The sequence below is a fragment of the Oreochromis aureus genome, linkage group 14, assembly GCF_013358895.1.
Source record: "Oreochromis aureus strain Israel breed Guangdong linkage group 14, ZZ_aureus, whole genome shotgun sequence".
Taxonomy (NCBI): domain Eukaryota; kingdom Metazoa; phylum Chordata; class Actinopteri; order Cichliformes; family Cichlidae; genus Oreochromis; species Oreochromis aureus.
The window spans coordinates 26,284,087-26,298,433 of NC_052955.1; the positions used below are offsets into that span (position 1 = coordinate 26,284,087).

Below are 14,347 nucleotides of genomic sequence, written 5' to 3' on the forward strand. Positions count from 1 at the left end.
AAAGGAGATTTTTATTTCTTGCATTTTTCTCCTCCTTTGAAAACAATATTCTTCTAAGCCACCTCCTTACTCGCCGCTAAACAGTTTAACACAGTTGAGGTTGCAGCTGAAACTATGTAGCTTGCATGCCATGAGAAAAAAAACACAATTTAAAAGAACATAAACCTGTAATTCTTCTTAGGCTTTAGTCTTACTCACCAGAATTTATAGCTATATACTAAGCAACTTACAGTACTATGCAAATAGTCCTTGTTGGGTTTAAATAGACTAATACTTAGAGCACTGTTCCAGTTAAACACATTCATACAGTGTTGATTACCAAAGGAAAGCTTAAATACTGTATTACACGGCTGAATAGCTCGTATTCATGCTTGGGAAAGCTTACAGTTTCTCATCCAGGTGATAACCACATTGGTGTAACATTAGCGTAAGTGAACCAGGTTTGTCAAGCATTGTAGTACAGGCCCCAGGTGACAGCGACAAACACATAACAAGAAGCTAACTCACATACACTATGTTGAACTAATATGTAAAGTTAACTTTTGTTAAGACACATTTAACTACATAACTGGACACCAGGAGCCAAGATAAAGGGCACAGGTGTTTTATAGTTAGGGAAGTTAGGTTAGGGAAGGAATCAGAACTGAGTGTGTGTTAACTAATACTAGTCATGGTAGTTCACCTGCACCATTTGTTTATTTCACTACATGTTTTGCTGTGACAAAACAAATTTCCCACGTGTGGGACTAATAAAGATTATCTTATCTTATCTTATCTTATAAATGTGCACAGCTGCACAGCAATCCCAATAACAGGATTTAAAGGATGTTTAAAATTGGAAAAAAGTCACCACAATAACATTTTAAAAGCAGTTTGTACAGTGCACATAAAAGATAAACATAAATCTTTTAGGACAGTTTTTAAAAAGTCCCAATTTGCAGCTTGACCTTGCCTAATTAACAGAATAACAGAATAATTAATCAGCAGCCTTCAGACTGTATAGCTTCTGTATAGATAGATAGATAGATAGATAGATAGATAGATAGATAGATAGATAGATAGATAGATAGATAGATAGATAGATAGATAGATAGATAGATAGATAGATAGATAGATAGATAGAGAGACTACCACAAAAAAACAACTAAAGGTTTCGGGTAGATGATAGAAAAAAGAATTTGCTCTGATCAGATAAGTGAAGCAAAATCTGTGGAGCAGTGTGGGGAAATCTAATTACAGTCGTTTAAAAATGGACACATGCCCCCCAGTGCTGTCAGTCCGGTTTACAGCAGTCCAAGTTGTGGAAGGAAGTCATGCATCGTGGAATCACATCACTCAGCCTGATACCAGGAGTACAGGATGTGGTAAAAACTAACAGCTCGGCAACTGCGCCTTCAAAATAAACCACTATTCGACTGGCTTTGAATTAGATGAAACACAAATGTCTTTACATTTGTGTAATAATAAACCACTATTAGAGTCGCTATGAATTAAGAGAGACAGAAAACCTTTTGGAGTTGTCTTATCTGGTGTAAAGTACAAATCTGGCAAATCAAACAGTGCGAATAAGGGAGCGACTGAAAGTAGCTTTTAGAAATGCAAAACTAGTATATAATTGAAGGCGAGTGACTTGAATCAAATTAAAGTTGTAAAACTCCCATTCATATTTTATCTAACTTTACCTAGCCGTGTTATACACCTGTTTTGTGTGGCCGTTACAAGAGTTACGTGTGCTTTAACTTGAAAGCAACTGCCGGAAGTTGAGTCTTCTGTTTGGGCTAGCTTGACGCCGTCGTAAGAGTAGATGGAGGTGAAATTTCTCGCTGGAAATCGATCGACAGCGGACGGTTCACAGTGTCACTCACACCGCGTAAGCATGTCACCATGTACGGTGTCTTTTTGACGGTGAAGCGGGATCGTTTCCATGATGGCGACCACCGCAGTTCGGGCCAGTGTGAAAACTTGAGGAGAAAAGTTTGAGCAAGGAACAGGAGTCTTTTTCTGAGACTTTCTCTGTTGTTACTGGCGTAATAAAAAAAAAAAAACTAACATGGCACACTCAACTTTCGTTTCGTTTGGGGCATTTGCTTTGAGTTTGTACTTCGGCGTTTCCTATTGTTACTTTTCCATACCGCTGAAAATATACCCAGGGAAGTACAACGTCTCATCGGATGTGAATTTGACGTCTCTTCGGAGAGTAGCGTTAAAGTCTGATGGAAGCGGCCTCTCTCTGGCCTCTGATCCCACCGGTACCGTGAACTTTCTGGACATGGTGAATAATTTGCAAGGAGACTCTGGGAGAGGCTACTACATAGAAATGTCAATCGGTACTCCTGGTCAAAAGGTAATGTAGCTCCTGAGCTCCTGTCTTTTTTAACTCTCTGAAAAAATTTTTTACGTTTCTCATTTAGACTTAAACGCACCACTTGTGTCAGCTTTCCACTTTAATCACTGTATTTGCGCTGTGTTATGTGTGGTGTGTGTTTTTGTGTTTATTTGTTTTTTCCTGGATGCATTTGTAGTGTGTTTACTGTGTATGTGTGAATAGGGGCTGGTCCATCCACCATGTGATCCAGTGGTCAGAAGGTGGGCTGGGTGTGTTTGTTTTGACTCAGGGCCATGGATACCCATCTATACAGCACTGTGTATTTAAATATGCTTTTAAATGTCTGTGTAGGTCATCTTGAACGTTTGAAAAGTGAAGGCAACAGACTAGATCTCTATTACCCAAGAGGCTTCTTCATTTCTAAAAAAAAAAAAAGAAGAAGAAGCAGAAGTCAGGTATTTAATCCCCAGTGGAGGGTTGCCCCCTTTGGAAGTGGTCCTCAGGGTCCCTGATCCACTTGGTCATGCGAGTCGTCACATGAGCCAAGGTGGGAAGGGTGAAACTACTGTGAGACTTCGCCCCACCACATCATGTGACCTGTTGAGATCACCTGATGCAAGGTGTGAGTGGAGATGAAGCCTTCATCGTAGGTGGATGATAGCTGGTGTCGTAAGACAGCACCAGTGTTCAATCACTGACTCAGTTAACAGCCATCTTTTTTTTTCAAGCTATTAAGTCTATACTTCAAAATATGAGGTTTAAATTTACCCCTGCAGCAGAGGGTCATGGGAAGATAAGTATGTCTAGTACATTCTTACTTTTAGGCTCACCTGGGACCATGGAGGAAGCATAATATAGCTGTGGAGGTGCTACAGCCTCATTATAGCCTAGGGGTCTGTAGACTAAACCCCCACCACCAACACTCTTTCTCTGGCTCACATGCACTCACATGATGCTGCCTGCGAGGACCAGTGTTTCTTAGCAGGCAGCTGACAGGGATTACCAGGCTCCCAGGCAGCAGAGAGCACCCCGAGAGTTGTACAAAATAGCACTTGCTCTACAGCAGGGATATTCGTTGGCTGCTATTCTTTTGGTTGCAGAACTTGGAAATGCGTACGTGTAATTTATTAGAACGTCATTTTTATACTGCTTGTTATGTAAAGCGCCTAACAAGATCATATTAATAATTGAGGAGGACTAAATCTGGGTGAGCTGGAGCTCCCGTCACTATTAAAAATACATGAGGCTTTAAGGGTGGCAGCGATTTGCCTTTGTGTTGTAAAGTAGTTGTCTTTGAATTGGAGCTTAAAGCAAAGGTGAATTATCTCATTAGTAAGTTGACCTGTTGCCCCGGGGCATCTCGAGTTAAACAGATCAGAGCTTTTAAGACTCTTGGGCGGCACATCTCAGTTTCTCAGGCTCACAGAGGCTTATCTGCACTACCTGCCATGTCGCTGAGGATAACATTGCAGCACTTGCCAGAGTACACTTCCCACACTTCCTTATTATCAAGTCACAGTGTTGTATGCTTAATGACTTCTGTCCTAATAGAAAAGAACACTTTATGGTGTTCCCAAAAGGAGAAAATTCCCTTTTATCCCTAATTACTTATCATTATTCAACAGGTCAGTCAGTTAAGCAAATGTCATCAATTCATCACAACTGGAACTAAGATTACTATTCATTTTTATTCAGCATACTGGAATTTTTAATATGTTTCTTTATTGGGAGGAGTATGTATGCGTCATTGGTGACTCACCTTTATAAAACAGTCAGTCAGAAAGGGTGCAGTCTTTATAATGTTTTTCATTACATTGGTGTGTTTCCTGCTTTGTCAGAAAACTTGCTTTCTGTGCAGAGAACATTCACAAAAAAGTAATTACATGTTTAGTGGTTTGGCTATTGCCATTTAGTTTTTCGCTTCTTTGTTTTTTGTTGATGGCTGGCTTGTTTAGCAGGGTGGATCCATATTGCTGCATCAAGCATTAAAACCACCTGACAGCTGAACTTGTTACAGATACCTGCTAAGCAGCCATTTTTATTATTTGTTTGCATTTAAAGTCATTCTTGCACAATTTCCAGGATGTTAATATTACGGGTGTGTGAACAGAATTGTAGGCTCAGACTTCTTTAATTGTTCGGTTTATAACGTACAGTAAAGATAGAGGAGGCTTCACCTCTTGATCTTCTGGTCTTTTATGTCCCTGTCCTGTCCGTAATTATAGTGAAACCTTGCCAGCAGAGAGCCATCTGCTTTGGTTCAGATTGTTTATGCGGTGGCAAAATGTCGTGTAACTCAATACTATTGAGTTATAGTCTCAATATTATTCTAACTAGATGATGATGTGATTACAGGGCCGCGGTGTTCAATGAGGCACTATTCAAATCAGCCACTAATTGCGGCATCTGTTAGCATGTGGCACACACAGGCTGAGTGTTGGCTGGAGAGCCTCACATCTGCTAATTGGTACAAACAGGTAGCAGATGCATGCTGCCTCCATGGAGCTACCGCCAATTAGACGGCAAACGCTCAACTGCAGACTGCCTCAGCAGGGGAAGAGACTTGCCTGAAGCTCAGAAGCTCAGCAAAGGGAGGATAGTGTGACTAGTAAAAAGATAGGTGGTGTGGGGTTAAGGAACTACCTTTGCTTTCCCTTCTCGCTATTCTCCTTCACCACAGGATACCAGAATTTTCCAGTCAGGCCTGTTTGACTGGTTCAGGCCTTGTGTGAGTGGCCTGCTGCCATCTGCTAAGGTGGCAGAGGAGTTTTGGATGGCACAGTGACAGTGGTGGGACAGGAGCCAGCGCAATGAGGAGGAACTGATAAGCTTGGCTCAACAGGGGTTTCCCATGGCTTAGTGAACCAGTCGATAACATGTGGTTGATAATTACAGACCTGCTTTCATAAAGGCCAAATGAACCTGAGCATGCCGGTGGGATGTCGGGTATAGGAAATGATTAAGAAAGTTTGCGCTCATAAGCAAACAGTGTAGCGTAATGGTCAACAAGCGTTTATCTGAAATGTAATTTAAGTAAACTACTGCTGCTGTTGTGGTGTGCCTTAACGTAAAGGAAAACGCAACGAGGCGACAGTCGATCAGTTGTTGAAACCGCTGTTTACATTTGAACATGTCTAATGAGCTGCTCAGTTTTCATAGATCGCCATGTGACATCATTAACGCTGTATAGAAGTCTTTGTTGCTGATTCATCAGGTGGTGTCGGGGCATTAGGTGTATGACCTCCGACTCGGTGGCGAATGCTTGCCAGCGAGTGTTAACATGGCCACAGCTGAGACATGAAGGTGACAGAAGTCTGCTGTTTAATTTGTTCCTGCTCATTGACTTGATGCCTGGAAGACAACTTGATCTCAATTGCTGTTAACTCGTCCCCACTGTTCACATGACACATACCAAACAACTGGTTAGGTCATACAGTCATGAAAGCAGCTTGAGGCTGTCGTGTTTGACTCTCAGATCACACATTTCCGTGAACACTTACGTCCGAGGTTCGTTGTTAATGACAAAGACTTTTCACACCAGTTTGTCCAACACTAGAATTGAACCAAAAGTAGTGCCGTTGCAACTTTATGTGTATCATTTCCTCCCGTGTGTGTTGCTAAAATAATGTTTACAGACGTTATTAAAAATGTGTAATTAATTTTAGCTGCAACCAAGCAGCGTTTTCTTCCTTCTATTCCTTTCTTCTGTTTACGGTCCTATATGGATCTTTCAGATGGGCACGAAACGCCCCTAAAAGAGATAAAACCGTCTTTATGTTCGGGTATTTTTATGGCCCATTTGCCTTTCATTGTTTCCTTGAGAACTGTTGTGTAATTTACCTTTTGTGTTTTCATGCTGTGGGGAAATTTCTCGCATCTATCTTTCTCCCTGCTCCTCTAATCATATCTGCAAACGAACTTTAATGTCTTTTTAAAGCTTAAAGGCTTGTGAATGCATCCCCCTGTGCTTGGCTGTCATTCTTTTTTTTTTCTGTTCTTTTTCTTTTTTCTTTTTTTTACCATGTGATTCAGGGGCCATGTAAGTGGTGGGGGGGGGTAACAGATAGCTGGAGTGATTGTTAAAACAAACTGTGCCTTCTGTTTTCCAGCTGAACATCCTGGTGGATACAGGCAGCAGTAACTTTGCCGTGGCTGCAGCTCCACACCAATTCATTACTCATTACTTCAACACTGTACTGTGAGTGGATGGAATACTGCCTGCTTGCATTTTGTAATAACTGTAGTATAACATAGTAAATACATTCAGTTTTTGTTTTATATAGCTTTGTAACTGTTCACATATTCTGGGTTTTTTCTCCTGCTTTTAGTTCCAGTACCTACAGTTCAACCGGTCGCACTGTAGCTGTAAGGTACACCCAAGGCAACTGGGAAGGTGAGCTGGGAATTGACCGCGTCTCCATTCCCAGAGGCCCAAACGGGACCATCACCATCAATATCGCCGCCATCCTGTCTTCTGATGGCTTCTTCCTCCCTGGGATCAACTGGCAGGGCATCCTGGGACTGGCCTATCCTGTGCTGGCACGGGTACGGGAGATACTCATTTACAAGTTTGCTTAAAGTTATTAAGCAAAGTCATTGATTTCTGCCCAGTGTGACATTAACTAGTAAGAAGCTGTTTTACACTCTAATGAAAACAAAGACGACACTCAAAGGACAAACATTTTGGCACACTCATATATACATTGTGAAAAAAAATGTAGATTTGATTTATTTTAATTGTGTTCTGTTCAACCATTTTCTTACACTTGTCCAATTCAGGCTTGTGGGGGCCTGGAGCCACTGTCATAGGGTGAAAGGCGTGGTATACTGGACAGATTGCCAGTCTATCACAGGATTAACACAGAGACGCATTCAGGTCTACAGCCAGTTTAAAAATCGCCAGCTAACCTAACATGTATATCTTTAGACAGCGGGGAAAAACAAAACAAAGTACCAGCCGGTGGATTTGAACCCAGGAACTTCTTGCTGTGAGGCAACAATGCTACCAAAAGCACCACTGAAGTGCCCAATAAAAACATTGATTACTAAAATAACATAAACTAATTATATTGAGTGAATCCTCTGAGCTTGTCCGGACAGGCGATGTCATTCTCAGTTACATGCCTCCCACTCCTCACGTCACATATCAAACACCCTTCCAGTTTAGCAGTCTATTTAAGCTGCAAATCCTCTGACTGCTGCCCTGAGTCACTGCTGTTTTAACCCCTGGAACAGCCCCAGCATCCACATGTGTTCTCCAGGGGATATTTGCTCCTTACTCATCAATTTCTTGGTGTATCATATTTGCAGAATGTCGTTTTTGGAGCGCAAACACCATACTGTGGTTGAATTCTGTTTCTGTAATAAATGAATCATTGCAAAATGATTTGGCTAATTAAAGTGCTGTTTTCCATGTATGTGGAATTAAACACAAACATAAGGATGAGAGCAGAAGGAGGAAGCGAAACCTGAAAAAATGTAGACATACAGGTTTCATAAAGGGAATGTAACAGCAATGCATGGCTTCCTGCTCGCCTGCATTTCTGTTAAACCACTGAATAACTTTGCAGTCTAATCTTATCTGAATGTCGTTATCGACCTTTCACATGAAAGAAGAAAACTTGTTCGTGATATAATTACAGGAGGGTGTGTTGTTCTTTTAAAATGATGGGGTGAGGTTATGTTGTTGTTGCTGTATTTTGTCATCTCTTAGTTTATATCCTTACTTCCATCTTCCCTTCCACCATAGATGTGAATTAATCTAAGAAGAACTAAATCAAGGTGCTTTACCCAGTGTCAGCTTTTTTTAACAGATTAATTTCGTCTTAATGGGGCGTTAAAGACGTCAGCGCAAACTGCACAATACGTTCCTTCATTCTGCGCTGACTGCAGCAACCTTTGGGATCAAATGTCAGTGATTGTGGAGCCGATACGCTTACACTGACCACTTTGTGCTGTTGGCGACTCCTGAGTGTTGAGGTTGAACTTTCCTCCAGGCTGTTTGTCATGCATGACATGGTGACACTGTGGAGGAAAACAGGAGCGAACATATCACAGTCCAAACTGATGATACACCGCTATCACATAAAACCATATTTCAGCATTTCCATTCAATAGAGCTGATGTTTGAGGTGATTGATTTTCTACAATGTTGTGTTAAAAAGGAACTAAATGTGTGAAGCTTTTACAGTCTGTGTAGCTACGCAAGCTAAAAGTATAAAATGCAAATGTAAAGGTTTCACTCGATTAACATTATTTAACACCGTCTCGTGTCTCTCCACCAGCCTGACTCATCCGTGGAGCCCTTCTTCAACTCCGTGGTGAAACAGCTGGGAATTCCTGACATCTTTTCCCTCCAGATGTGTGGTGCTGGACTGTCAGCCAGCAGCACAACAGACACTACGGGCGGCAGTCTTGTGAGTAGTCAGAAGTAACAGCCCAAGGAGGAGTTTGATTAGATGAAAACATTGGTTTTAAACAGTCTTTATATTTTGGATCTCTGTCTGAGATTTTTGTATGTGTGACCAGCACCTTTTTATAAACATCATAGCTGATGTCCTTCATGTCAGTGTGTTTCCACATTGGAAGGCCTTTCTACTTTGACTGGAGCTAATTAAGCTAAGATAGCATCCTGCTGAGAGCAAGTCTGTCGCTGTAATACTTTCGACCTTGGTGCCTCGCTCACCGCATCTCCATCATGTGACCCGCTGGTGCAGACAGATGGATAAGATGGCAGGGTGCTTGTGCGTGTATGTGTGTTTATTGACTGTGGTCTGTCAGAGTGTGGGCACAGGGATAAACATTTGCCAGAGTGTATTCTTGTTGGATATTTAATGTGGCACACTTGACCTGGTGATGATTGTGTGGTTTTATTCCTTCACGTTCGCGAAAGTTACTGCCCGAACGTCCGCTAAGAATGTTTTAGGCCACAAGTCATATGCTAAAAATGAGAGATTCTCACACAAGTCGGATACAATGATGAAGCAACAACATTATATATCAAAGAGGTCAAAGGTCACAGGGATATTACAACATTCTGCAAAACACTTCTGACTAATATTGATTAGGATACTGAGGGAGAGACTGTATTTTAAGCAGATCTAACTGTATCAGCATTTGTAACAGCTGATTTAAAAAAGGTAAAAAGGGCGACGGTGAGGCTTTCTGCCACTCCCTCTGTTAGCAACATGTTTGGAATGCCACAAACAAAAGTCGAGCAGAGCGTGAATGAGTACATAATAACTAACATAATACACAAATAACTACACATAACAATAGTTAGGGAAATCTGTTGTTTGTGTTTTGAGTGTTTGGGAAAAAAAATATTGGCCGATATGTCAGAATTAAATCACCAAGTATCGGTATTGTATCGGTCTTAAGAATCCTGTTTCTATCAGGCTCTAGTTTTAAGTTTAGTTAGATACTGAAGTGGTGAAGCTAAACAGATATGTAAACTTCAACTTAGCTGATTTACTGAGGCAAAAAAATAAAAGGTAGTAATTCTGGTTATCTTCTTCTCTTAGATAATGGGTGGGGCTGAACCAACTCTGTATCGAGGCTCAGTGTGGTACACCCCTATAATAGAAGAGTGGTACTACCAGGTGGAGGTTTTGAAGCTGGAGGTGGGAGACCAGAATCTGAATCTGGACTGCAGAGAGGTAAAACTTCACGGTCTGAATTGCTTCTTTCACTGTCTGATCCTAACTCCACACTGCACTATTTCAAAGTAAACCGTAGCTTTGACTTGGAAGTTGACTTACAGCACTTGATTAACTGGCTGTGTCAAGGTTAAAACACTGAAATGTAAGAGAAGCTGAGTAGGAGTGCTGCAGAGCAGTGTAATCCAGTTTGTCTGCTTGTGAAAGAACTTCCTCATTTTATATTCTTTTGTTTGCTCAAGGTCTTCCATAGGAGCCCGTTGCAGTGAGAACAAACCCTACCGCAAGTCACTCTTTCTCTCTTTCTTTCAGTATAACATGGATAAAGCTATAGTCGACAGTGGGACGACTCTGCTGCGACTTCCTGTCAACGTCTTCAATGCATTGGTAGAAGCCATCACACGCAGCTCTCTGGTATGCTGCCTCCGCTCCACAGACAGTGATGAAACATGTTGTCAGAGCAAAGATATGCAGGGGAGAATAGCACACACTCACTGTTCAAGGACGTAGTAGCTTTAAGTGGCGGGATCGAGGGTTTTTTTTTCCTGTTATAAAAATATATATGTGTGTGTGTGTGCTCCATGCCTTTGTTTATTTACCATTAGGCTTTGCACATTTCTCACCTTTTTGGAACTGCACACAAACAGTTCTCAAGGTTAATTTGAACTTGGAGGCAACATTTTCAATTAAAGCAGCCACATCCTTGCAGCTGAATACAAAGTAGGAAAATGAAAGCAGAACATCAAAACTTGTTTTGGTGCTATGTTGACCTTCTTTTTCTGTCTTTATCCTTTTTATCCTTCGCACTGTCTCTTTTCTGTCTGTGTCAATTTTTTACTGTGACTGTCTTACTTTCTTTTTCTCTTTCCTCATGTTTTTTGAAAAAAATTCAGATCGAGGAGTTTTCTTCAGGGTTCTGGGAAGGCACCAAGTTAGCATGCTGGATGAAGGGAGAGAACCCCTGGAGGTTTTTCCCTAAGCTGTCCATCTACCTGAGGGCCACAAACACCAGCGAGTCGTTCCGCATCACCATTCTGCCTCAGGTGCCAGGCACATATATAATCATATAATCATTATAATCATTCCTTCTCTAGAGCTTCCATCAAAAAAGACAAACTCATCTCATCCTCATTTTTTGTCATGTCACAGCTTTACATCCAGCCAATCACGGACGTTGACGGCACGCTGGACTGCTTCCGTTTCGGGGTGTCGTCGTCAACAAATGGCATGGTGATCGGCGCCACTGTTATGGAAGGTTTCTATGTAGTGTTTGACCGCACTCAGCAGAGACTGGGCTTCGCACTCAGCAGCTGTGCAGGTCAGGGTTCATACTGGTGCCACTTACTGCAGTTATATGTCTGTAAATATTTCGCTTTTTATGAGAAACTACAGCAGAAATCCTAAAGTACAGAGTAAACCAGACGTCAGCTATTGATAACTTACTGATAGGCAAACTCCTAAAGTCAGCCACTTTCTGGCTCCCTGACCAAGAGCTCAACACAGTATCCTGTTGACTGAGATCTAAACGTCAAAGGTTAAGCCTTCAGTGGCACTTCCTCATAGTTCTGTGGAAAAATGAACCTTAGCCAAGCCTCCCTCCCTAATACTAAAGTACAAAGTTCATTTTTGTTGTGTACTGAGCAAACACTTTTGTAGGCTGATGGTTAAGGATGGAGGCTCATGACAGCTTTTAATGTCTAAGCAGGGCAGGTAAAATAAATAAGAAGGTTAAATGCCATTGTTTTGTTTTTTTTAAAATACAAAAATGATGCCTGAGCCCGCCATCGAAGACTACAAGCAGCAGTGTGCTTGATTAAAAAGCTGGGATAAAGTCTGGAGCCTGGCTGTTTAATGCTCTGTATGTGAGAACAAGAATTTCAAGACATCCTGAAGCCAGTGTAAAGATTATAAAATGGGAGTGACGTGAGCTCGCTTGCTGCAATTTGTTAATGGTCTGTATGATTTGGAGGCATGAAAGAGATCATTTATCTAAGCAGGTAAACAAGGCAATAATTGTGCATGAATCATTTCCTCCAGTTCCACCAAATTCAATTCAATTTTATTTATATGGGCTAAATCACAACAACAGGAACCCTCAAAATGCTTTATATTGTAAGGTAAAGACTCTACAATAATACACCAAAAATCCCAGCAATCAAATGACCCCATTTGAGAAAGCACTTGGTGACAGTGGCAAGGAAAAACTCCCATTTAACAGGAAGAAACCTCAAGCAGAACCAGGAGGGCAGCCATCTGCCGTGACCGGTTGGCCAAAGAGACCATATGTAGCAATTTCTAAATGTTCCTTAAAATGTTTAAAGCATTTATTTGCTCATTGTCAACATAGCCTTATCTAGCTCTCAGTTCAGCAAAAGCGCTCTTCACCTGTGTTTTTCCAGCTTTTCTCAACCATTAGTTCACAGTCACAGGTTAACTCTTTTTATTTGGCACTTGTTAAATTTGTATTGAATGAGAACGTATGAGTGACGCTAATTTAATGCTGCTTTTTTGGTTTTATGAGATAATGTTATAAGACCTCTCTCATACGTCACTGCAGTGAGCGATGGGGTGGCTCTGTCAGAGATCGAGGGACCCTTCTCTGCAGCGGACGTGGCGGCCGACTGCTCTGGCGGCCCACTGAAGGAGCCTCTTGTGTGGATGATATCTTACGCCCTGATGGCAGTCTGCGCGTTGGCCCTCCTCATCCTGCTGCTCATGCTCATCCTGCCCTGCAGATGCGGAAACCGGAACGGTGAGATCACGGACGAGTCCTCGCTGGTACGACACCGCATCAAATGACTGAGAGGGCGAAGTAGAGCGAACCCGGGGAAGGGACAGCCGGACAGCGAGCAGAGTGCCTCCTCGAGAGGCTGCACCGACCAATGACGCTCGACTTGGGATTTTTAGACTGGATTCATCAGCTTGGCCCACGGAGGCAGACGCACAGACAGATCAACTGCCTCTTAAAGGGAAAAATCCCCAAAACAATTCTTTAAAAAAACAGCTGTTGGTGGTGAATTTGTGTTTTCTTGTTGTTTTTTGCAGTCGTGGCCTCTCTTTGACAATGATAGTTTGCTAATGTTATGCTTATGTTGCCTTAATCCACCTACACAGGCTGGTGGAGGCACTCAAATCATAACTGGGCTTGTTCTAATTAGAACTGCTAAAGGTATTCTGAGAAATCTACAACTTCAATAACACTGGCAGGTGAACAAAATTATTAAAGCAGTTAATAATTATACACACACTAACCATCACAGCAGAAATCAAAGAACAGCTCAGCGGTGCAGACAATCACAGCACATCCACAAGGAAGGATAATAACACTGACATCATCTCCATGCAAAAGGTGTTTTCTACGTTTCTAAGCCTTATAAACCTGATCAAAAGTGCCTTTGTTTTTTTGTGTTGTTTTTTTTTTCCAATCTAATGCCAACAACGGGATCTGTTTCTTGGATCTATTTTGAAGTTTTCCACTCGTCTGTGGATTGAAATGATTACCTGGAGATATTACAGAAAAAAAATAAACTAATTAAACAAAAGCTGCTCACTGGTAATAGGAAGAATATGAAAAGTTACACTCGTGTTTACAGCGCCTGTAGTGCCTTTGTGGTCTCGGCTCTCTGCTAGAACAGTATCAGCAGTTTGGGACTTACTCTGCTGAATTGCACTTTGTTTCTAAAGTCGATCAAAGTGTTATGGAAAATGAAAGATCAATATTTCTTCTTCTGTAATGCAGTTTATTATATTAATGTAGTTATACCGATTCTGTATACCCTCAGCTTTATATTTAAGTCTCTTTGAATGTGATTGTATCACTATTATTATTATTATTATTGTAATTATAATTATAATTCCAGATCTTTGCTTTCTGAGACTAGAAGTCAAAGGGTGTTTATACTGCACATTTTATACAAATCATATACAGAAACACTTCAGCATTGATTTCCTTTGTTACTTGTGGGCTTCAGTTAACGTTCTAGCAAAGCAGACTTTCCTGTTAGCAGTAAAAAAGAGATAAAGAATCGACTTATTGAATGTCATTTTGCAGTCTCTTCGCACCAGTGACATAAGGTGCGTACACAGTCCACAGAAGATGCCGTGCCACAGTTCATTCAGCCTCATTCAGCTTCCTGTAATCTGACCCAAGCTGCACTAACGTGTCACAGTCTGCCAAAATGTCAATTTGTGAAACTGTTTCACTGAAAGTACACTTGAATCTAAAACTGCTCGCTTATTTATGAGTGTATTTTTTTCTGTGCCAAAAATTGTAAACTGTGTTGTAAATAAAACAACTTGTGACAAATCAAAGACATAATCATTTTTAAATCATTTTTATTTCTTTTTGGGGGAAAAATACAAC

At 41.3% G+C, this 14,347-nt stretch overlaps 1 protein-coding gene across 1 annotated transcript; it reads left to right on the forward strand.

Moving 5' to 3' along the window:
• The first annotated feature begins 1,764 nt into the window (after nucleotides 1-1,764).
• On the forward strand, nucleotides 1,765-14,295 carry bace2 (beta-secretase 2). Its single transcript, XM_031752696.2, has 9 exons — nucleotides 1,765-2,344; nucleotides 6,436-6,524; nucleotides 6,655-6,871; nucleotides 8,611-8,742; nucleotides 9,850-9,984; nucleotides 10,297-10,398; nucleotides 10,878-11,027; nucleotides 11,134-11,302; nucleotides 12,542-14,295. Exons 1-9 carry the CDS (start codon nucleotides 2,051-2,053, stop codon nucleotides 12,781-12,783), a joined length of 1,530 nt encoding a protein of 509 aa, XP_031608556.1. The 5' UTR covers nucleotides 1,765-2,050; the 3' UTR covers nucleotides 12,784-14,295.
• Nucleotides 14,296-14,347: the final 52 nt, after the last annotated feature.

Bases quoted from the DNA above. Each gene is read 5' to 3' on its own strand.
- bace2 (XM_031752696.2), top strand. From the start codon at position 2,051: ATGGCACACTCAACTTTCGTTTCGTTTGGGGCATTTGCTTTGAGTTTG. The intron at 9,985-10,296 runs GTAAAACTTCAC...TCTTTCTTTCAG, and splicing joins TGAATCTGGACTGCAGAGAG to TATAACATGGATAAAGCTAT. The intron at 10,399-10,877 runs GTATGCTGCCTC...AAAAAAATTCAG, and splicing joins CCATCACACGCAGCTCTCTG to ATCGAGGAGTTTTCTTCAGG.